The sequence below is a fragment of the Cucumis melo genome, chromosome 6 (assembly GCF_025177605.1).
Source record: "Cucumis melo cultivar AY chromosome 6, USDA_Cmelo_AY_1.0, whole genome shotgun sequence".
NCBI classification, from domain to species: Eukaryota; Viridiplantae; Streptophyta; class Magnoliopsida; order Cucurbitales; family Cucurbitaceae; genus Cucumis; species Cucumis melo.
In genome coordinates, this window is record NC_066862.1 from 2,080,946 (window position 1) to 2,105,237 (window position 24,292).

General features: G+C 32.6%; 4 protein-coding genes across 13 annotated transcripts; 3 read left to right on the forward strand and 1 right to left on the reverse strand.

The window, feature by feature from the left end:
* Positions 1 to 1,208: 1,208 nt before the first annotated feature.
* On the forward strand, positions 1,209 to 8,111 carry LOC103483390 (light-mediated development protein DET1). Of its 3 annotated transcripts, XM_051085946.1 has the most exons (12): positions 1,215 to 1,586; positions 1,670 to 2,100; positions 2,203 to 2,435; positions 2,669 to 2,796; positions 3,365 to 3,529; positions 3,653 to 3,721; positions 3,904 to 3,960; positions 4,585 to 4,665; positions 4,750 to 4,914; positions 5,008 to 5,103; positions 5,651 to 5,750; positions 7,694 to 8,111. In XM_051085946.1, exons 1-12 carry the CDS (start codon positions 1,515 to 1,517, stop codon positions 7,831 to 7,833), a joined length of 1,737 nt encoding a protein of 578 aa, XP_050941903.1. In that variant the 5' UTR covers positions 1,215 to 1,514; the 3' UTR covers positions 7,834 to 8,111. The 3 variants fall into 3 exon arrangements, with proteins under 3 accessions (XP_050941905.1, XP_008438217.1, XP_050941903.1); XM_051085948.1 differs by lacking the exon at positions 7,694 to 8,111 and having other exon boundaries at positions 1,209 to 1,586; positions 4,989 to 5,103; positions 5,651 to 5,756; XM_008439995.3 differs by lacking the exon at positions 2,669 to 2,796 and having other exon boundaries at positions 1,212 to 1,586; positions 2,203 to 2,431.
* Positions 8,112 to 8,509: 398 nt separating this feature from the next.
* LOC103483391 (uncharacterized) lies at positions 8,510 to 13,943 on the reverse strand. 8 transcript variants are annotated; one of them, XR_007821591.1, is made up of 14 exons: positions 13,773 to 13,943; positions 13,566 to 13,625; positions 12,731 to 12,876; positions 12,570 to 12,643; positions 12,417 to 12,498; positions 11,867 to 11,917; positions 11,629 to 11,729; positions 11,366 to 11,519; positions 10,874 to 11,101; positions 10,386 to 10,516; positions 10,191 to 10,291; positions 9,856 to 10,088; positions 8,868 to 8,914; positions 8,510 to 8,741 (listed from the first exon to the last, which is right to left on the reverse strand). XR_007821591.1 is itself a non-coding variant. In XM_051085949.1 (11 exons), the coding sequence occupies exons 3-10, from the start codon at positions 12,872 to 12,874 to the stop codon at positions 10,406 to 10,408; spliced, it is 945 nt and encodes a 314-aa protein (XP_050941906.1). In that variant the 5' UTR covers positions 12,875 to 12,876; positions 13,566 to 13,625; positions 13,773 to 13,943; the 3' UTR covers positions 10,126 to 10,291; positions 10,386 to 10,405. The 8 variants fall into 8 exon arrangements, 6 of the variants coding, with proteins under 6 accessions (XP_050941906.1, XP_050941907.1, XP_008438220.1 ...); XR_007821590.1 differs by having other exon boundaries at positions 9,856 to 10,092; XM_051085949.1 differs by lacking the exons at positions 8,510 to 8,741; positions 8,868 to 8,914; positions 9,856 to 10,088 and having other exon boundaries at positions 10,126 to 10,291.
* Positions 13,944 to 14,860: 917 nt separating this feature from the next.
* LOC103483392 (pentatricopeptide repeat-containing protein At1g02150) lies at positions 14,861 to 17,810 on the forward strand. The gene is made up of 2 exons (XM_008440000.3): positions 14,861 to 15,306; positions 16,104 to 17,810. The coding sequence occupies exons 1-2, from the start codon at positions 14,938 to 14,940 to the stop codon at positions 17,346 to 17,348; spliced, it is 1,614 nt and encodes a 537-aa protein (XP_008438222.1). The 5' UTR covers positions 14,861 to 14,937; the 3' UTR covers positions 17,349 to 17,810.
* Positions 17,811 to 21,256: 3,446 nt separating this feature from the next.
* LOC103483393 (cyclin-U4-1) lies at positions 21,257 to 23,012 on the forward strand. The gene is made up of 2 exons (XM_008440001.3): positions 21,257 to 21,769; positions 22,360 to 23,012. The coding sequence occupies exons 1-2, from the start codon at positions 21,429 to 21,431 to the stop codon at positions 22,652 to 22,654; spliced, it is 636 nt and encodes a 211-aa protein (XP_008438223.1). The 5' UTR covers positions 21,257 to 21,428; the 3' UTR covers positions 22,655 to 23,012.
* The last annotated feature ends 1,280 nt before the right edge of the window (positions 23,013 to 24,292 follow it).

Below are 24,292 nucleotides of genomic sequence, written 5' to 3' on the forward strand. Positions count from 1 at the left end.
AAACACCAATGATATCTCCTACTAGACATTCATCATTGGATATGATATAAGGCTATGAGCATGGCATTGGGCTGGAATCGACTGCAAATAAATCTAATTTCTTCCTACTTATAAACTTGATTACTTATAAATAATCCCACTTTAATAAATTGCTGATTTGATTCTTGAAGTCTTTTCACAATTCCAAATTCCACTCCTGAGTCCCTTCATAGGAAAGGGAGACATGAAATGATTGACACATTTTAGAACGTCAATGATTAAAAGTAATGTTGCTGACTTGTTTCTCTATTTTCTATTTATACTTATAAATTTAAAAATTAAATCTTGTAATTAATGTATTACGTATATTTCGTTACTATTGTGAATTTTCTTGTGAGATTAGTTGAAATATGTATGAACTAGTCCGAATACATAAAGATATTAAAAAAATATATTTTATCCTATTTTGATTTTTGTTTTACTTATTTAAAAGAAAAGAAAAGTCTTGATACGTGGTTTACCGGCCAGTAGAAACTTATTTTGTATACTGATCTATTTAGAGGTGAAGAAAATAATGCTCATATTAACTTGCTAAAAGATGGGTTTGATCTTTTGACTTCATAAGTCAATGTTACATAGTTAAATTCAATAGTGTTATGTTTTTACGGTCGAAGTTTAAACATTTATCCAGAACTTCATTTTCCTTTCTTTCTCTCATTTGTATTTTATTGATTAACTCTAACTAAACAATTTTACATCTCAAATATAGAATTTCTACCTTCAACGTAATAACTCTTAACTTTATAATTAAAGTAAAACATGCTTAAAACACAAAAGGTGAAAATGAAATTTAAATTTAGATTCAACATAACATAATTTTAACGGACATTTATCCTTTAAACAATAATAATCTTGTTTAATTATGACCATGAAATTAAACTTCCATTAACATAATAACATTTACATGTTCTCACACATTCGAAAAAAAACATCGGAGCAAAAGCACATATATGTATAAATAAAGTTTTTTTAGATACAATTGAGAGTGGAGATTTCAATCCGAGACCTTTTGTCCTCGATAACATTAGGGTAATTAGTTATAACTTTTTTTTACGGTAAAAAGAGAGAGAAAAAGAGTAAATAATAGAAGCGTGAAAGTAATTTGTGTAATATATATAAAAAGGTATATAGGGAATTGAATGAGCTTAAGATCAACGCGTCATCGCTCTCTCCTTGCCAGTAGTAAAAAGAAACCCACGTGGATAGTGGATAAGCTGAAAGAGAGATAGAGAGAGGGAAAAAAGAGAGCGAAGAACTTGAAGAAGCAAAGAACGAAGAACAACGACAAAAAAGAGCTTCTCCTTCTGCTGCTTGTTCTTCCTTCAATATAAAAGCCCCTTAAACCCTTCCTTTCATCGATTCAATTCCCTCTCTTCCACTACGCTACATCCTCCCCCCTCGCATTTCTCCTCCTTCAGATTCCGCATGAAAATCCGCAAGAGTTTATCTTCAATCTGACCTATTCCAACAAAGGAATGTATAGAAACAACAATGTGGCTGATAGGATCTTTCATCGCCAAATCGCTACTCCTCCTCCTGGAACCACTGTAAGAATTAAGATTTTGTTCGTATGTTTTTCTTTTAGATTCTGTTTACGTTTTTGTTGATTCGCATTCTGCTTGTTCTATAGTCTCATTGCGTTAGGCGATTCTACGAGAACATAGTTCCGAATCATACTGTTTACGACGTTGAATGTCCGGACCATTCCTTTCGCAAGTTCACGGTTGACGGTCGATACCTAATTACATTCAGCAGGAATCATCGCGATTTGATTGTTTACCGTCCGAAATGGCTTTCGTTTTCTTACAAAGGAGATGAAATCGATACGTTTCAGGAACTTCCTTCCACTGCTCAGAAGTTTGAGAGTTTCTTCAACTTGATTTATTCCGTCTCCCTTGCCTCCTGCAACGAGCTTATATGCAAGGATTTCTTTCTTTACATGGAGAGTAACCGATTTGGTCTTTTTGCTACTTCTACGTCTCAAATCCAAGACGCTTCGGCCGTCGGTGGTGCTGTTCCGGGAGTTCCTTCTATAGAGAAAATTACGTTTCACCTACTTAGGTCAGTTCTATGGTTTTGCTGTGTGTTTTTCTTTTTCTAATTTGTTTATATGTTTCTTACGAAGCTCATCTTTCTATGCTCTAACATCGAAACATGTGATAGATTGGAGGATGGAGAAATTCTTGACGTGAAGGTGTTCGTCAATGATTTTGTGAATTTGGTTCACAATCCGGGCGTCTTCCTCTATGATGATCTGTTGTCTATTGTGTCGCTACGCTACCAGATTGTACACATTCTTCAAATTAGGGATTCCGGCCACCTTGTTGATGTAAGAGCTATTGGCGCTTTTTGTCGTGACGATGATGAACTTTTTCTCAATTCAAGCTCTCAGGCAAGTAGCATTATGGTTTATGCTTCTTTAGTAGTACAGATGGCTTCTAAATAACCGTTCTCTTTATGAGCGTATCTTTTAACGAGATGAAAAATAACGTTTAATCTGTAATATTCTTCCTTCATGCTTCATGTGATCAGTACCTGTCGTTTAGTACTCGTTTCCGTAGATTAAATACTCGTAGTCAATTTTTCATCTGATTGATCTATTTCTTTGACTTTGTAACTTTGTAGAGAGGCACTGCAAATATCTCTTCCGAACTCCATGTAGCTATTCTGAATTGTGCATGTTTGGCTGGTTTCTGGTCTCTTTGCTCTAATTTTATTTCGAAGATGATGAACTTCTTCTCAATTTCTAGTTATCAGGCGAGTTAAATTTCGTAGTTTCATTTTGGTTTGTGCTTCCTCCGGTTGTCTATGGATTGAAGTTTCAGTAGAACATTACGCTTGATAAAAACTGTAATGTTTATTTGAGCCTATTCTCTGGCTAGATAAAAAATAACAATGATCTATTCAACTGTCATCCTTTATGTATCCTGTTAGGATCTTTCTACACGTAGTTGTTTTTGTTCTTTATTATTATGATTATGATCTTTTTTGTTTAATTTTTTGTGATTACGTAGTTGCATTCTGGTTCATGTACTTGTTCTATCATTTTTTCAAATTTTCATCTCGACCGTTTCTTCACTCTTTTAATTTTCCTGCACATATATGTTCTGAATTGTTCATGTTCGACTGTTTTTTAGTAGCTCTGCTTTTTTTTCTTTTTCCTTTTGTTGTTCTTTTGACCTGATATTATGGCATTTATGCCTACTTCTCAGCGACTCGATTAACTAAGCGCACACTGCCCTTGGTGTATAACTGTTTTTTTGACTCTACCCTACATTCCATCCATGGAACACTTACCAATGAATTTTCATCTTATTAATGACAGTGTGTGGGGGTACCTGAAAGAAGCAGATTGGTTGCGGGTAATGTTGAGAATGGTTACCATCATAACCCGCCCAACACTGACAATTCTTTTCTGAGTGGTCTCAAACAACGCTTGCTGTCGTTTATATTCCGCAGAATATGGAATGAAGAAACAGATCATCGCTTGGTTGGTTATATGTGACTTCTAATCCCAGTTCAGCCGTCTGCTTGAATTTCCTCATATTTCATGTATGATTAGAATTGTTTGTTCAGGTATTCATTTGTTTAGTTCCTCTGTTTCTTTTTACAGAGGGTTCAGTGTTTGACGAAGAGTTTCTACTTTCATTTTCAAGATTATGTCGACTTGATTATTTGGAAGGTAGAGGCTTTACTTTTTGTTGGCATATTACCTTTTGTTTGTTTGTTTGTTTGTTTTTATGTGTTGCGTGCCCTGAGCAAAGATCAAATTGAATTGCATATCATGATCCTTCCCATCTATCATTATTCCATGTTCGATGCACACATGATGTGTTACAAGTTGTTTACAGAACTCCTGACCAGGTACAATTCTTGGACCGGCAACACTTGCTGCTCAAGCTTGGGAGTGTAGATGGAGGGGTGAGTGTTTTTCTTCTCAGTCAGTCTCCATTTCAAAATACTATCCCACTATCGTTTTCTTCCTAAGACCAGGGAAACCAAAATATTAAAAAGTTTTTATTGTCCAATTGAACTATTCAACAAAGCCGGTTTTAAAGAGTGCCAGATAAGTATATGCTTATGCTTATTTCATAAGTCACACCTGCAAGTGATTTTCTATTGGAGTGATGACATGTATGTGATCCAAATATTTTGGAAGGTGCTAGGCTCACGTATTAGATTTGTATTGCTTGGAATTGAATAGTCATATTTGAATTCATTTGTGGTTGGTTTTACGTTACTACTTTGTCAATTTCCATATGAATTTGAGTTGTTAAATCTTATCTCTAGAGTCGCACTTAAATTTTCGAATCTCAAAACCACTAAGGAAAATAGTGAATCTACGAACTCAAGCCTTTTAACTCATTTTTTCACTTTCAACTTGGACTTCCCAAACTTATGAGACAAAAGGTTATTTTGCTTCAGCTTGCAATATTCCAAGATGTTCCGGCTAAAGAACTTCTTGAATCAAATTGGCGTTGTGAATTCTTTTTATAGCTTTCATTGGTGAAATTCACAGTGATTACAATTTTTCTTTACATCAAGGTTTCGCGGATGGCTGATCACCACCGGGCATTTTTTGCTGTATATGACATGGAGACCACTGTAATTGTTGCTTTTTATCAGGTGTGTGTTTGTGTCCCAGCTGTTTTCATACTTTATATCAATTAACTTTCCCTTCATTTCTAACTATTATCATACTTCCTCTAGAATTCAGCAGACGACCTTTACCTTCTATTCGAGCGTTTTTGTAATCACTTCCATGCAGCATCAAGAAATTCACTGTGCATGAATTTCATATCCTCACACTCCAACAACGTTCATGCTCAAGAACAACTAAGAAGCTTGAAAAATAAAGCAGTCAGCTATTCACAGGTGGTGAACCCTATAGATGCTTTATTCTTTTATTAGGTTGCCCCCCTTATGTTATCTTCACTAAATCTCATTAGATTGACTCAACTCTCACAGTTTGTGAAGAAGATGCTGGTATCTTTACCGTTCAATTGCCAATCACAGAGCCCATCTCCCTACTTTGACCTATCTCTTTTTCGGTATGATGAAAAGGTATGCATTTAAACGTTAATGTCTAAGTACCCATGTTTTTATCTGAATTGGTATGTAAGCCTGTCTAAAGGATGTGCTAGCCTTTAAAATGGTGGATATCACAAAATCGTCATACTACAGTCCCTTATTAATTCCTTCCTCCGTGGGTCCCAAACTTTCATATTTCCCCATCTTCAAAACTTCTTGAAGTTCATAGTTTTTTCATCTTCACTGAGGTGTTAGGTGGTGTGATTAACAATGAATTTATTTATTTATTTATTAAAAGTAATTGTATCTACATGGCCCATTTATAATCAATATTTACAAACTTGTTCGCATGCAATCGTCTTCTTGGCTTTTTTGCTATCAAAATAAGATTGAATTGGATTCACAGGTCAGTCATATGGTTGGTTTATGTAGAAAGGTTTTTATTTTTATTTGGTTATTTATTCATGGGAAGAAAGGTTGATTAGGAAAGTTGTGAGCAGTGGATTTTGTTTATGTGTAAATTAGAGGGTTTTGAAAAATTGTCGTCAGCATCTAACACGTTGTTTCTATGAGTTTACAGCTGATTTCCGCAACTGACCGGCACAGACAGTCAACGGATCATCCTATAAAGTTTATTCTAAGACGACCACCTCATTCCCTTAGATTCAAAATTAAATCAGGTAAACACACTCTCTATCTCACTCCTTTCCATCCATGTCTTCGCCCTTCGTTTCCCGCTCTTAACTTTTGGTGGTTCCCTCCAACTAACGATTTTAACTAAACTTTTCTCTCCTAAGAAAAAAAAAATATATATATAAAAATTTGATCCTAAAACATGTCATTTCAATTTGGAATTTCATCAAGTTTAACCTAAACTTAAAAAAGTGTTATAATCCTAATTATTTAATAAGTTTATCTTTTTTGCATTTAATTTAATGAATTATAGACTTTTTTTTTTTTTTTTTGCTTTTTAATCTTTTAATTTTCTTTTGAAAACATACTAAATTATAACGTAACTTAACCTAAAAGTACTTTTGTATTTTCAAAAGTTCAAATAATACTCATACCTTCCAAAAAGGGTTCGAGAATACCTTAATGGAAACCGTATAGTGTTTTTGTTTAAAAAATTCCTCTAGACTTTCAAGATATTAAAAGTATCCTTTAACCTAAAAAAGATTAAAAATTTGCAACTATACAAACCGAAACCGTTAGTATATCTGTTGCAAAATAATCCAAAAAATTTCAAAATCAAAAAACTTCCACTTGTATTTTTCTATTAATGCACTTTCAACCACTCACGTTAGTCTTTTTAAATGCTTCAAGTCCTAAGATCTCGTTGTACTCTCTTGTCCTCCCATTATTCTTTCTAGAGGCAGTATTGTTTATTTATTTTTCTCCCTACGAGCAAGTACTATTTACTGGTTAATAAGGTGTTGAAGAAGAGAAGTAAAAACGGTAGTGGTGGTTTACCTTCATATACTAAGGGCCTTTTTTTCCAGAACATTTGAAAGTTATGTTGGAAAGCACTAGGTTATTTTTGAAATTTTTGAAAGGTTCGGCATTTTGTATCTTTCTCCCTTTGGAAAATAACGTAGCTTAGAAAAAATTTCATCATAGAAAAAAAAAAATTATGAAAAGCATTTTAAAGTCCAGTTGTTGAGGTTGTGATATTTGCACTCTTCTACACACTTTTTTGCAATTTTCTCCATTCCTCTAATCTCCGTTCTCTCCAAATTGTTTGCAAAATTACCGTCTTCTGTTCTTTCCATTTCGTAGCCTTTTATTCTCTCTCGCTTTTTCCCCGAACTTGTCTTGCTCTCATTTTTCTCCCCAGTTTCATTAACCTTTTTTCTATAAGATTTTCTTACTATAATCGATCTCTCTTTTTTGCTCGTTTCTTTTCTCTCGCGTCTAGTGATACTTTTTCTTAGGTTAATACTTTCATACATTCATCGTATTGTCAAACATGCTTCACTTTTATGGTCCAGATAAAAGCGATGATCATTATTATGTATGCATAGTTCTTCTAGCCTTCTAAATTTCAGACCCTTAAAAATTCTTCAAAACGTAGTTACATTTTAGTTTTGAGAACCATGATATTTATGAGGATAACACGTCCCATTTTCAATTTTTCTTTATAAATTTTAATAGATATGCTTGCAATTTTTAGTAGGCCTTTGAGAATTATTTACGAGGAAGGATAATGGTAATTTTAAAAAAAATAATAAAGTATATAATATTTTAAAGAAATTAAAATTACAAATAAAGTAAAACTTATTTGTGATAGGCTTTTCTATCCTTAATAAATTTGGAGAGATTTTGCTATGTTTATACCTTTTTTAGAATGTTGTTATATACTTGGTTATTTTGATATTTACAGTTATTCCTAAAAAAATATGTACTTTTATATATACATTCTTTTATAACCACGGGAAAGTACGGAGAAAATCAAGTCAAGAATTTCTTTACAAATTTATTTGTTTATAGTTCGTAAAACCGCTGAAAATTTTCAGTAGCCTGTTTGTTTTTAGCACTTGCATAAATGAAAACCTACTGTTTCAGTGTAGTGAACCAGTCGAAATCGATTTTTAAAAGTCTAACGAAGATTGCGATTTTGGAATAGGTCCAGAAGGTGGGATAACGGATGGACGAACAAAAGGGATATCATCTTTTCTTTTTCATCCATATTTGCCACTTGCTCTCTCCATCCAACAGACAACATATTTAAATCCTTCTGTTGTCAATATTCACTTCCGGAGATAAAAAAGAAAGAAACAGAAACACAATCAATTTTTCAACGCCAAAACTGTACATAAAAACAATACACATTTTAACCCTCAGGCGCTTCCCTAGTCATTATTATTTTGCGGCTTTTCCAGGTCCTTAATTTTTGAAACTGAGTGTTGATTATTGAAAGTCACTTTTATTTTCCTCGTTTGAGCATCTTTTTGTCCCCCAAATTAAGGCTAATGTTATGTATTTATAGACTTGTTTAGAATAAAAACACTTAAAACAATAGAGGGTGGTTTGGTTTTGTGTAATTTTGATGATTTATTATCAATATGCGATTCTGTTTATATATAAATTGAACTTAAATATTTTGAAATATTATAACCCTACTAGATTTGATTCGTTAATCTGTGTCATTAAGGTTCTCTCAAGAAAATTTAATATTTTGAGCAACTTTCGAATACTACATTTACTGTTATTTTTAAGCTGCTTTCCAAATAACTTATTTTTAAATTAAATATTTAGAAATTTAAAAAAATTTCTAGATTAAAATCACTTATTTTTTTTTTACACTCTTGATTCATTCCAAAACTTGAAGCAAATAACAATATGCCATCTACATCGCAATAAATCCAATCTCTAAATTCACCTATTGAGCTTATTAGGTTCTATTATTAAAAGGCTGGTATCTCATTTAAAAAAATTCAAATATTGAACTTATAAGATAATATATTTGAGAATTATTTAGATAATATACGTGTGTATTTACGCATTCACGTTTAGTCATATGAAATTTAATTTTAATGGAGCTGAGAATAGTAGAATTCAATATATTTCTTTTTAGAATTGAAACTTTCTTTCAAACTTACCCGGGAATAATTTAGGATTGTTATCATCCTCACCACATGTCCTTGAGCCGTCAATTCTGTTCTACCGTCTGGCTGAAGTATAATATATCATTTTAGTTTATACCTCTAGTTTGTGTTTTTAAAATTTCAAATTTAGACTATACTTCCAATAAAACTTAAAACTCAAGAGGAATACTTCAAAATTGCAATAGTAAAAACCTTTTATCAAAAAGAAAGAAAGTCGGATGACAAAATCAGCCACTAACCTGAAAAGTCCGAATGAAAGTTCAAAGCCAACAGAAGAAACAGACCAAATTAAAAAATGAGACAAAGTACCCCGAGGGGATGGGGATTATGGTTGAAGACGAGAAATGGTGAAGCATTTGGACAACCTAATCATTGTTCAATTTCAGATTTAATATCTATGATATAAATAATTTTTTCATATATCTTAGTTAGGCATAGGGTTGTCCCGTTGTCAGGGTATACACAAGCAAGTTCGAATAAAATATATATACACATATGTATGTATATCCGTGTCTATATGTAAGTGCTTGATTCAATGCCATCGAGAACTCCAGAAACAGAAGGCCTAAACTACATTGATATCACATACAATCCATTAAATTATTATGGAATCAAGAAGATGAGAAAATGACAATAAAAATTTTAGTCTAATAAAGTTTTAGTCTCTTAGAAGATGAAGACAACTCAGTCATATAATAGGATAGTGTGCGCTACCACGCCGATGGCCAGTTTCTTATTTTCTGGATGTTGGACCCTAATGTGTTTCATTTCAAATAAACAAATTCTTAAGTTAATCTTTTTCTTTTTGTCAATCTTACAACAAAATTGCAGGTGGCCTTTAGATTATAATCATTTATATTCATCAATATCACTAAAAATTAAAGGAAGATCCTACTGAAGAGGCAACTAAATATAAACATCAACAGTACTAACCAGAGTTTCCATGTTGACAGGACAAAGACGGGGAATATAAAAACCTATTTCTTCCGTTTCAATTCTAGATGAATTATAATCTTTGAATATAAAAGATGTATATGAGCATATAAACAGGAGATGGATCTCTACCGGTCCATAAAACAAGCAAATTCTAAATGCATTTACTACCCAACGGATAGAAGATGACGCTTCTAAGGGAGAGGGAGAGGGAAAAAGAGAAGTAGAGTTGGAGCAAATAAATTACCTGGGGTCTCTGCTGATCTCCTAGTTCATCTTTTGACCTTGCAGCTCCAGATTGAACCGTTCGTGGCAGCATAAATGCAATGTTCCTTCTAATAATCATCTCCGCTCATATAGTAAAAAGTAATTTGAATGCACAAAACCCTAGGTTAGTGATCTAAGTTTATTGACCAGGTTAGCACATCTACCTCTGAAATTCCATGCATCCCCGCAGTGCCTATTGTATGAATTATCAACCTGCCTGCTGTTGTTAGTCATTTATCTCATCCATACATTTGAAATAATTATGCATAAAGATTAGGTAAGTGGTCTGACGATCTTGTTAATACATATATCTACCTCTCAAATGCCATTAGTCCTACGATGCCTGCGTTGTTAGAAGATTTTTCTTGTTGTTGATACACAATACCAAAGACAAGCACCAGAAAGGCATCGCCTGACTTTTATTCCACAAAAAAAGAGTTCATTGCTAGATGGTAAGATACATGTTAGTGAGAAGGGGGTATTATTATACAAAGTTGTTAAAAACATCACCTAAATATTTGGATTCTTCCCTAAGAAGTTTGTACACCCTTGAAAGAGAATAAATGCTCCGCATTCCTATAACTCAATTCAGCGAGTTCTTCTTTACTGATCCCCAATAAAGATGCGACGTAATCAAGAACCTGTAAAGAAGAATAAAGCGTGTAATATACTAAAAAAAGATAATGGAAAATGACCCAAGTCAAGACTGTAGCTGTAGACTTTTAATTAAAGGTACCAAACAAGGCCGCCGTGTAATTTAATTAAATGAAGAGGAAGATGGCCGTTTTTTCTGAAGAGTAGGAGAGATTATACGTATAAGTTCTACTAGTATTAAAAATCTGATTTCCAGATTATAAAATGCTATCAGTGCAGAGAGCTATTATGCTGATTTTCTTTAAGCCTTATTTGTAAAATGAATCTTTAAGCATCTTGCAACTTTTAATGATACGAAAATAAATATCCATTAACCAGCTATAATAAAGGATTCAGTGAAGTACATTTTGAATATTTGCTGGGTGATTGAGAGTCTCTCTCGGCAGTGTTGATGCATCTGCAGAGGAACAAAGCAAAGTACTTTGTTGTGAACCTGTTGGAGCAGATTGTTCTTGGGCCTTAAGAAATTCAGTAAGGGCAGGATCGCCCTCAACCAAATAGAGGGAGTTTGACTTTGACTTGGGAAGTGCATCAGGCGCATCAGTCTCCAACAAAATCCTATCTGAAGGCACCTGGAAAAATTCATGAGTCATGATGTTACTGATATAAAGGATTTGGTGTGTTTCATTCTTTCAAATGTTTCACCCTAGATAGAAGTTTTTACAACATTTTAGTAACCCGTTGAAATTTCTTTGACCATGTGGCTTTATGATGAATATTCCAATCCACCCTCTTTTGCACTCGCAAGTTCTTGTTCCATATACATATATCTCATCTTTTGTACACACACACGAAAATTTTCCAAAGGTAAGAAACAATACAAAAAGTGAACCAACCGTTTTCAACATTTTCTTTGCCTTCTTTGCCTCCATGGACATTAGAAAACCAGAAAACGAAAAGTAAGCACCTAGCTTGGAGAACTCCGGAACCATCTCAGCAGATCCTAGATATGAATGCAGAATGAAACCAGCAGGAAAAGGTCCCATAGATCTGAAGCAATTGCAATGACAGAACAAGGCATTTAATTAGGGGACATGACTAAGAATGGAAATTTGAAATTAACAAAAAAAAAAGACATAGTTATTAGGACAAGTCATACTTCATTATCTTAAGGAGGTCACCAAAAGCACGAACACAGTGGATGGATGCTGGTTTTTCTAAAGACTTAGCAAGCTCTAGCTGTTGCTGAAAGACCTCAATCTGCAGCATTGTTTCATGTCAATAACAGTCTAAACCACTGAATGTTTAAGAAAATTTGATTCTTACAATCTGAAAACGAGTAATAGCCATACATTTTCTTTCATAACCCCATAAGAAAATGTATAATAGCCATATACCTGATCTGTAAAATTGATCTCCCTTCCTCGTGAACCTTTGTCCAGACCAATCTGAAAAGGTAAACATGTCCTAAATTTACAACCTAATAAAAGATATCTCATGTTGAGGCAAAAAATTAATCATAAGAGACCTTTGTGCTATTCTGTATCATATCACGTAATTAAAGAAAAAAGATAACAAAATTAAGGGCACATAATCTAGGAAGCTATTTTCATAAAAAAATTTCTATGCACAATAATATCGAAGGTCAAGAACCAGAAGGCACTAGTAACATGCATAAGCAACAAAGGCTCAGTATATCAGTCACCCAGTCAACAATGTTGGATTAAAAACTTCAGAAACCATCCCAAAAATGCTCTTAAGATGATTCAGGTATATCACTAGAAGAACAAAATAATTATTTAGCAGAAAAAGTTCATCTGATTCCAACTTCCTCTGTTTTTTCGTCCAAATTTCATCCAAAAATGAAATTGAGAAATTTAATTCCTAACAAAATATCTAAAGCGCAAATTGGTCTTCAAGGATCTAGATTTGGCTACAAATACCAACCTCTCCAACTGCTGCGCTTGGTACTGCTTCAAAAAATTCCTTAAGTTTTTCAAGCCAGACGGGAGTTCTTCCAGGAACATACCTAAATACAGCAAGCTGGATGAATGTCACAGTATACTTCATGATCTCAGAAAAAATTTTGTATGTGCTTACCAGGGATGAAGTCCGAAGGATGGAACTATGCAAGGATGTAATTCACTCAATTGCTTGACCAAATGCCAATCTTTCTATAAACTCAACAGATGAAAAAAATGAGCAGGAGACGGCACATATAAAAATATATATATACAACACAAGATCCATAACTAATGTACCTCAGAGGTTCCATTAACAGCAAAGCGAACAACACCAGAATCCACTGCTACACTAATTAATTGAGGTGCTTTATCAAATATTCTTGGATCTTGGAGGTGACAATGTGCATCAAATAGTCTCAACGTAGAGGACAATTTAGCCATCCCTGCGTATAAAAGGAAAGGAAGAGTTTCTTCTTGTGTACGGAAAACAGATCCAAGGCAAAGAGTTTCTTCTTATGTCACCAAAAGAATTTCAACTTAAAATTTCTCCAAAATGTAATCAATCTTTTCAAGAAAATGCATAAGTATTTCCTGCTCGGAGAAGACCTACAGCTTCAATTACAGTTCAATGATAGTAGAAGCTCTAAAAAACTTGAGCTCAGCGATTGAGAAAACGCAAGTAAATTGCACAGCTAGAGCCGTACTTTCAATTTCCGTTTATGGATGATTACCTTAAAATTTAAAAGCCTATATCCATCTAAATTTATTACTTCATAATGTAATTCACCACATCGAGCCAGTGCGTAGAAACATTTCCTTCTCGAGAAAACCTAATACAATAGCTACCGCAGAAGATTAAAGAAATTGGCGAATTTCAGCGAGCGATGGAGACATAAGAAAAATCGCACTGCGAACACAGTACCTTAGCTATCAAACTGCGAAGGATTTCAACTCAAAAACCTATTATATATCTATTTCAGCTCCATTCATCGTCAAGTAATTTATCATATTGAGAATGTACGTGCGAGTAATTTCTAATCAGAGAAAACCTACGACTTCATTTACTGCAGGAGATTTAAGAAACAGGAGAATAATAGAGCGAGAGAGAGTAGTCACAAAGCTAACACAGTACCTTCGTGTTCCAATCGCGACAGTCCGAAGAACGGAGCGAAATAGAAACAAATCGGAAACGCTATCAAATTTCGAAACAGTATAACGTCAAAGTAGAGATCCAATTCAAGCGTCTGATTAAATAACTGTAGATAATAAAACTCAAACAAATAACCGCGAAAAAACGAATTGCAATGAACTTCACGACGACATCGACAGCCGGAGATACCTTGTCGGCCGATGGAAGCAGAACTTCGTCTCAGAAACCGCCTTCCGGCAGTGAAGAGCGAGCGAGCGAGCGAGCGAGCGCGCGCGCAAAACCTCTTGCCGCGTAGTTCACCTGAATAACAATGTAACAAATAACAATGTGACGTAGCATCGTAAATGAGCTTCTTATTTATACCATCACTAAATTTCGTTTCGAGATTAAACTTTCAATATTTCTATTTGGACACCAAAATTTTATACCATTCAATTTTGTTACCAATTCCAAACCATACTTAACTTTCAATAATCATATCCAAGACCAATAGATTGGTGATTTAAATTCTTCCCGCTCTTTTATACAATAAAAAATCATACCAAAATAAGTAAATTTTAAAACTTTAGTTTCTTTGGTAGTTATTTTAGTTTCCATTTTAGTCTTTCAAAATTTGTGATTTTGTATACTTTTTCTACCTCTCCTTTACTTTGTAGAATTTCAAAAATATATGTATGTATATATTCTATGATTGATCATTGAGTTCGTTTTTCAAAAATTCAACCCCAAATCAACTATAGTCGGTCTACTATCAAACCACCTCAACATCAATGAATAAGGGTCGGTCAGTCGGGTCGCTTTAACACTTAAAAATATTTTTTTATAAATTCTCGATTTAAAGCTTTTTGAAATCGACCACGATCGATCTCTCTTGCTTTTCGATCGACTCGGTTTTTCAATATATCATGCTTATCCCTAATACACACGCTTGCTTATGTTATTTTAAAATTTACTAAAAATCTATAAAATACAGATGGTTGGAAGGAATCAAACTTTATTTAAATTTAAATTTGATATAAGATGGTACTCTTGAAATACTTGATGTAGAATAGAAAATTTGAATTTCAAAATTAACCCTAAAATTTGGATTGACTATGTTTAGAAAGATATCAAATTGACCAAACTCATAAACTTTGAAAGTTATTACTTAGATACAAAATTTAAAAACTAAATCTATGATTTAATATAGAATAAATAAAAAGAATATTTGAGAAATAATTTCATGCCTAGAGGCAAGGGCAAAGAGGTAATTTCGTAAAAACTTATCGAGAAACTGTTAAGCACACCGAGCTCGCGCGCAGTCACAGCACCCTTCTGTTCTCCCAAGAAACCCCTCGGCGGAGCGACGACGACGATGCTTCTCCAAACTTCTGTTCACCACCGTACCGTCTCTCTCCCCTCATCAGTTTCTTATTCTCGTAAATTTCTGCCTCCAATCCAATCTCAGCCCTTTTTCCATAATGTGAATTATCGGCGGCTTCGTCTTTCTGTAACTTGTTCTATCTCCCAAGTCCATAGCTATGGAACTGTAGACTTCGAGAGGAGGCCTATGGTTAAATGGAACGCTATTTACAGGAGGATATCGCTGATGGAGAATCCCGAGTTGGGTTCTGCGAGTGTGCTGAACCAGTGGGAGAATGAGGGCAAGAACCTTACGAAATGGGAGCTTTCTCGGGTCGTTAAGGAGTTAAGAAAGTACAAGCGATTTGAGAGGGCTTTGGAGGTAACGTAGATGATAAATTTTTGGAGATTTTTGGATGTTTATATTGGTGTTTATGAATTGGTTCGATTGGGTTGTGAATTCTGGCGTTGATTTCAGTCTTTAGTTGAGTTGATGAAAAATCTGATGTCGATTTTTATGTAGGATAAACTGACGTTCAGCTAAATCGATGAGGTTATAGGTTAACTTTGAAATGGTTAAAAATCACTTTTTTTTTTCTTATATTTAAAATCAAATTTGATGGAATGATAACCATTTTTAGAAGTGTATAATCAAATATCGAATTAATTTTGAATGATTACAGCTTCGTGAGTTCTAACTTTGTGTGGGTCATTAATTTATTGGGTTGGCTTGTAAAACTAAAGTTTCTTCTTCTTCATCACAAGAAATTCCGACTTTGTGTGGCCTAAAACACAAACTGTGCCAATGCTTTAGCGTTTTTTTATTCCGAGACAATGTTGAAGAATGTTATATACCATCTTTTGAACTTTTCCTTCTAACTTTTTGGGTCTCCTATATTCCTAATAACTTATGATTGAGAAATTATGGATCTTCATCATTGAGCTGATCTCAATGCCTAATTTATTCTTACACATATTTGTAATTTATCTTCTTACACGTGTGTATGATGTGGTTTTGATAATCTGATCTGGTTATATGATACTTTTCTAAACATCTAAGGGATGATGTGTAAAAATACAGAATTTAGCAATTTGTTACATGTGTTATGTTACATAGATGATATATATGTATAGATTGTTAAAGCTGTTTCAATTCTAAAATTTCAAATTTTTCTGAAGATATATGATTGGATGAGCAATAGAGAAGAGAGGTTTAGATTAACAACGAGTGATGCTGCAATTCAATTGGATCTTATATCGAAAGTCCGTGGCATTAAAAGTGCTGAAGACTACTTCCTTAGGCTGCCAGATAATTTGAAGGACAGGAGGATATATGGGGCTCTTCTGAATGCGTATGCAAAAGCAAGACAGAGAGAAAAAGCAGAAAATTTACTTGCAAAAATGAGAACCAAAGGCTATGCAACTCACCCGCTTCCATTCAATGTAATGATGACTCTCTACATGAACGTTAAAGAGTATGAGAAAGTTGATTCATTAGTGTCAGAAATGACAGAAAAGAGCATTCAACTTGACATATATTCCTACAACATTTGGCTATCATCTTGTGGGTTACAAGGATCTACTGATAAGATGGAAGAAGTATATGAACAGATGAAACAAGACAAGACCATCAATGCCAATTGGACTACATTCAGCACAATGGCAACGATGTATATTAAGATGGGACTGATAGAAAAAGCTGAAGAATGCTTGAGAAAGGTTGAAAGTAGGATTGTAGGCCGTGATCGAATACCGTACCATTATCTGATAAGTCTGTACGGTAGTGTTGGTAATAAAGAAGAAATGTATCGGGTGTGGAACATTTACAAGAACGTTTTCCCCACAATTCCAAATTTGGGATACCATGCAATAATTTCTGCTCTAATCAGGGTAGGTGATGTTGAAGGTGCTGAAAAAATTTACGAGGAATGGCTAACCGTTAAAGCAACCTACGACCCACGAATCGCTAATCTTTTCATAGGGTGGTATGTTAAGGAAGCCAACATGAGCAAAGCTGAAGGCTTCTTCGATCACATGGTTGAAGTTGGGGGAAAGCCAAATTCAAGTACATGGGAGATTCTTGCCGACGGACATACTAAAGAGGGTCGGGTTTCTGATGCTTTAGCTAGTTGGAAAGAAGCCTTTTCTTCCGAGGGTTCAAAGAGTTGGAGGCCAAAGCCCTATAATGTGTTGGCTTACTTCGACCTCTGTGAGAAAGAAGGAGACATTGCCAGCAAGGAGGTTCTAGTTGGATTCCTGAGGCAGCCTAAATATCTTCAAGACAAATCATATGCATCACTCATTGGTTTGTTAGATGAGACAATTGATAACGATGAAGTCTCAGAGAAAGGTAGTAGTATAAACGATGAAATCGATAAAACCGAGTACGAGTCTGATGATTCTGAGATGCTTCTCAAGTTGTGACAGAATCGGTGATATTGTCATTTATGGTTTCTCGGATTCGTGATTAGAAGTTTGGCAACAATGTTTTATCTGTGAGTCGTCATCCCAGCCCCGGTCCCGAGGGTTGAGAATGCTCATCAGTGGTTGGTTCACTCTTCAATCACTAAGGGTGAAAGCAATTTGGAATCTTTCTTTGGGGTTTAGGAGTTGGGTAAAGTAGAAAGCTATACTCAACGGAGGTATGTCTATTTATTTTACACTTTCAGCTTTCTCTGTCTCTTCTCCATAATTAGATCTTTCTATGAATTTTGAATGTAATTTTCATAGGTAGAAGTCTGGGATATACTAAATAGGGTAGAAATTTTGTTGCAATTCCTTCAATTTCCTAATGCTACTTCTTGTTCTAAAAGAATTCATCAAAACAACAAATGGCTCGATACGCTGTTGGTTATCAGTTCTAACAAAAATTCGTACGTCGTAAAATTTATCTTTTTAGTTCTCTCAAAATTTCAAATTTTAATTTGTAATTGAGTAATCTGTGTAGCTGTGTAGAATGAGAGCATTGAAAGGGAGAATATATTAAATTTAGTTTGCTATATTGATGTATGATTGGTTAATTAGTGTTATAATTTTCTCCAAAAGATTATGAAATCTTTTTACTTGCAGCTACACTAATCACATGCAAATTTCAAACCTAAGTTTTAGACTTCCATATTAAAATATTGTATAATCATTTGCAAATATACAATATCATACTATTACTTGTTTTTTTTGTGCTTGACATAGGCTGGAAAAGAAAAGATTATTAATTTATGGGTGATTATATATTTAAGTGCTATATATATATATATATATATATATATATATATATATATATTGTAAATAAGAAATTAACAACTATAAGATTATTAATATACTAATTTAAGATCATGAAACAAAATAAAACAGCTAAATTAATCAATAATTTTCATAATCTTTTTAATGGGTAATTCATGTTGTACATATTTGGTATCTTTGAAGATCTTGTTGGTTGTATGATAATATAAAAACAATATGAAATCAAGTCCTTTTCAGTCATCAATGGGAATATAGTTTTAACTGTCTACAGCTCAAATCCTTGTGAGAAGTTTGCATCTTTAAGTTGGAACCAACTTGCCAATTTCAAAATGGAATTTAAACAACCAATTCCAACTGCTTTTTAACATGTCTTTGTTTTTCTTTTTCCTTTTTCTTAACCCAACTATTTGTTTGAATATAGTATTTGAAATTACAGAAAACCTAATTTTACTAATTTGAGTTGTCAAGAATATCGTATGGTTGTTTGTTTGTTTTTTTTTTTCCTCTCTTTTGAGGCAAACTATAAAAATTCATTTTTAAAAAATGATAATATGGTGGTAGTTGCAATTATACTGTCAGACTTTCAAAAAAAGTGAGTTATTTCATAATTGTCGTAGAAATTAGACTTTCAAATTCTAAAACATGAACCCTTGAACTTATACAATTGTTACAATATAGAACTTAATTTTTTAGTACAATCATGATTAGGAGATTCGTACCATATAGACCTCTTCTTCTTTCATATGTACAAATCAAGGGTTTGTTGACGTAATTCATGCTCATTTTAAAAAAAAACTAAAAATTAAACAAAATATAGATAACGAAGGTATTACCAAAGGAACCCTAAATATTTGAGTTTTTCACGTTGTAATTCATTACATAACCAAGTCTAAATTCATTTCGTATCATATTTATTTATATATACATGAATGAAACAAAATAATTATATAATGATATTTAATAAGATATGATATTGAATACATATGTGACCTAATTCGAAAATCCAACTCATAAAAGCTAAATCTTTGTGTGTATGGACCAAAAGCAACAGCATATGCTTATGCTTTGGAAGAACTTAGCAAATCCATGTTGTGTCATTGAGTCAAATTGAATCACTACACATGCTATCTATTTTCTCTCTCTCTTTCGGATCCCTAACATTTTGATACCCATTTTTTGCACATGTATTCACATGATCCTTAGGCCTTTGCCCAATTGCCCATCAATTGTGTTTATTTGTTTATTGAAAAGGGGAAGAAAAAAAAAGAAGAAAAAGTAAACTATTTAATTAAAAAAATTAAAGAAAAAGAGAATGTCAAATGTCATCATAATCCATTATCTTTTGCTTCTTTTTTTCCTTTTTCCCTCTCTTGCAAGTTTTAAATATTAATTAAAGAACACAAAAAACATATTTTGATTATTTGAAAGATAATGATTTGAATCTCAATGTGTTTTCATTTGTTGTGTTTCTAGCTAGTTTTCATATATCAAACCTGCTTTTACTTCCTTTCTAGGATAATTTTAGAAAATGAAAAATTTGACAAAATATTTACAATATATAACAAATTTTCATATTCTATCAGTTATAGACATTGATAGATAGGGTTTAGGGTTTAAACATTGATAAAAATACTAATATTCTTTTATCAGTCATATTGACAGACAATAAGAATAAAAAATTTTGTCATATATTGTAAATGTTTTAGTTTATTTTACTCTATTTAAAAATTTTCCTTTCTTATCAAAATTATTGTTAAAAAATATCCTTTACGAATAAAAAAAAAGTTTTAAATGAAAAAATTACTAATATTTTTAAATATAACAAAATATCATAGTTTGTCAATAATAGATAATATACCGTAACATTTTACTATAATTGTAAATAGTTCGGTTCATTTATATATTTGATAACCGTGCGTAAACGTATTAATAGATCGATGAGAGTAATGATAATACTAATCATACAAAAAATTTCATGATTGTTTAAAAAAATATATGAAAAATAAAATTAAAAAAATTAGCCATATAGATTAATAATTAAGTTTTTTTAAAAAGGAAAGGGAGTATAATCCAACTTCACACCTTCTCTAATAATTACGAATTTGAATTCTAATCACTCATTACCCCAACTCAAATTCCCTCTCTATTGATATTTCAAGGAAAGTAAAAACAAATAATAAATTTAAAATTTAAAATTTAAAATTTAAAAATTTAAAATTCTCTCGTTGAAAAGCCACTCAGCAAACCCCACCGAAGGGGACAAAGATGTCAATGTTCGAGTTTCTGTATCCTTTTCGGTTATTAAATAAATAAACAAATATTTTTAATGTGTGAGAATTGTATATATTTATATTTTTTCTTTTTAATCAAAAAAAAAAAAAAATATATATATATATATATATATATATATAGTGTATTTAATTTCACGATTTAACTTGTTTTCAATATAATTGAAAGGTCAAACCCTAATTAATTACGAATATAACAAGATGTTCATTTTTATATTTAAAAATAATTTTTAAATTTTACTATGTCAATTCATTTTGTTATATTATTTAAAAATGGAGAAAGAAAAAAATTATGATTTTGGATAATTTTAGTCCTACTTTCATTTTGTGTCACATATCTATGACATTTTCCAAGTGGAAATTGAACAAACTAATATGTAATTTTTTAAAATATTCAATTTTAAAAAATAGAAACTCCAAAATCTAATACACACAAAAAAAAATAACAACGTTAAAAGAAATCTTTTAACCACTTTTAGAAGTTGATGAATCCATCGACCGACGGATTTAATATAACTAGGTCTAGTGATTAATTAGAGTTCCTTCATTTCATGTTATATATATATATATATATATATATATATATATATATATTAGTATATAATCAAAGTAATATCAAAGATTTAAGCTTTATTTTTATAATATTTTTATATTATTTTTACATAAATATAACTCAACTAATTTATATCTTATATTTTTTATCATAGAAATCAAACGTCTAACTTCAAAGTTATCGTGCATACCTAGTAGTGTTTTGGGCATATACTCTTTGAGTTCAAAAGTAAACCAAAATAGTAATTAAATCAAAGCACAAAAAGATAAACATATTCCATTAGCGCCCACGTCCTCCATTGTTGTGTGTATATATATATAAAAACCATGCAATTCCAATTTGCCGGAAACTCAAAAACAAAAGAAACAAAAAAACAACCAAAAGGTGAAACAAAAGCTCTGAAGCTTGCTTGATTTCTCATCAATGGCGGAGCTAGAGGATCCAACTGTCATGGCTAAGCTAATCGATTTCCTTTCTTGTCTCCTTCAACGAGTGGCCGAATCCAACGACCGAAACCTCTCTGTTCATCTTCAACCTCACAAAATCTCTTCCTTCCATGGCTTAACTCGCCCCTCCATTTCCATCCAAAGCTACTTAGACAGAATCTTTAAGTACGCCAATTGTAGCCCTTGTTGCTTCGTCATTGCCTACGTTTATCTCGATCGCTTTGTTCAAAGACAACCCTCTTTGCCTATCAATTCCTTCAATGTTCATCGCTTGCTCATCACTAGCGTTCTTGTTTCTGCCAAATTTATGGATGATACGTGAGTTTCTCTAATCTGATTGACAGAATTTTTTTTGTGGGATTTGATTTGAGCCTTTTTTTTTTTTTAGTTTGCCTGCTAAGTTCCTGATGAAATGCCTCAATGAGTTCTGTTTTTGAGTTTTTTTAACTGTGAGGTAGGGGTTTTAAGAGAACGTTTTGGGTTTTTGGGTATATAATTGTGATTAGAGATTGAGTGGAACTTGATATTTTGCAAAAGATTCTTTTATCTTCATTTTCAAGGATCTTTTAGATGTGAGTTTCTTTTGATGAATATGATGCTTTGAGCAAATTCTTGTTTATTCTTGATCTCTTTCTTTGGTTGGTTTTCTGGGAATCTTTTTTCTCCTTATGAATATCTTTTCATCACATTATTTGGTGAATATGCTTCTCTCTCTCATTTTCAACAGCTAGGCAGCCAGCTAAAAAGCATAATGAAACAATCATGAATTTACTTTAGATAATACGAAAAGGCTGCAAATTTTGGTTTCATAATCATCCTTTCTTCTTAAAATATTCAAAAAGGGTTTCGATATTTAGGCAATTTGAGTTGAAGTTTACTGAAATATGTAATGATGAAATTGCTTTCAGGTATTACAACAATGCATATTATGCAAAAGTAGGAGGGATCAGCACAACAGAAATGAACTTTCTTGAAGTGGATTTTCTGTTTGGTTTAGGCTTTCATTTGAACGTCACTCCCACCACTTTCCATTCTTATTACTCATATCTCCAAAGACAAATGCTTCTGCTTCAGCCTCCTTTGATGAGCACTGCTTCTACAAAATCAGAGCTGCTGCTTAGTTCATCAAGAGCTCTAAAATCCCATTTCTGTTTTGATGAAGATGAAGCTTCCCATAAGAAGCAACAACTTGCAGCTGTTTGAACAAATTCAAACCCAAAATTTGGAATTCAAACTTTGGAGCATTGTGGGCATAAATTCCTCAGCCCAAATGGAGCAAAACCCAGGTTTCAAAAATTGGATTCTCTCCAGTTTTAAGCATGAATTGGTTCTGTTGTTTGCCTGATTAGAATAGTAATTATATATTCAGCCGCTGACAGGATGAGTTTGTAATGTATGTATCTCTCACATATACAGACACCAACACAGCTTTGCAATTTTGACTATGGCAGATCTTTGTTCTGTTTCTTATCTGTTCTGTTTGTGGGGTTTTGATTTTGAAGTTCTGTACAGATGAGATTCATTAGTGTTTTGAAAGATTTTGCAGCTTTTTTGATGTAAATGTTGTGGTTGTTATTGGGTGGCACATGAAATCCTTGGATTTGTGTTGGTAATTTCTTTTAAAGTACTTGTACTTTTTTTTCACTTTTTTTGATAAATGTTTCAAAACTCTTTTATGAAACAAAAAATCTTTTAGAAAACTGGATAAAATTTCAAATTGAGACAAATTTTGGAAGCCATTAAAAGTCACCTCTAGTTTAAAGTCCCAATTTTCATCAAAAGTTCAAGTACACATTTCTAATTTATGAAAAGTAATTTGAGGTAATGGTTCTTGAAAAAAAGGCTATTGGAATGTTCTCTAGGGAAAGGGTAATTTATTTGAGTGAAATTTGTGGGTTTTGTTTTAAATTTTAATCTCATTCCCTCTCCAGTCTCATCCATGGATGATTCCAAATTGCAACAAAACTTCCAAACATGCTTCAAATCCTCATTGACCTGTTTTGTTTTGATTTGAGGCACTAAAAAAGGTACACATGCTATTGTCCTTTCAATGTGGGTGACAGAGTGTCTTAAAACAATCAAAATACTTCGATTTTAGATCTCTTTCACACGCCCAAGTGTAGTTTAACTGATTAGATCGTCTTAACGTGTTTTTGTATTGGGTCAACTCAAATAGGATCTTAATCTCTATAAATTCCAACATAATACAAATAAGATCATCTCCTCGTTGTAAGTTTGAATTTTTTGGGCTTTTATAATCTCTTTTTCTCGCAAAATTATCTCTAGAAAGCTATAATTAAGTTTGAAAGTTTTAAACTTATACTGCATAGATCAAATCTAACTGAGTATTACAGATTGGAGTTGTCACCATTTTCTTAATTAATGGTCAAAATAAGTATATCTTAGACAAGTTTTTCTGACTAATGAAAAAAGTTTAAAAGATAACATGAGAATTAAAATGGAAATGGCATAATCATAAACTTTTATACATACATATTTTGTTTGTAGCTATTAAAGTAATTGGTCATGTTTGACAGTTGTCTTGATTGTCTAAAGAGAAACAAAGAACATGTGCATTCATGGACATGCACCAACATGGGAAGAAAGATACAACATGGCTCCAACTCATTGGTAGTTGTCTTTATTTTTTTTTTTTAATTTCTCTTTTTATATGTGGTTGTGAATTGTCCTTTACCCATTATGATTAATTGCATTTCAATTTTGAATTTAATGTTCTAAAATTCACATCTATTTTCATCTCTTTTTTTTTCACTCTCAACAATAATAAGAAAATTCTTTGAAAATATTTATAAATTGAATAATCAGAATGGGTAACTAAAA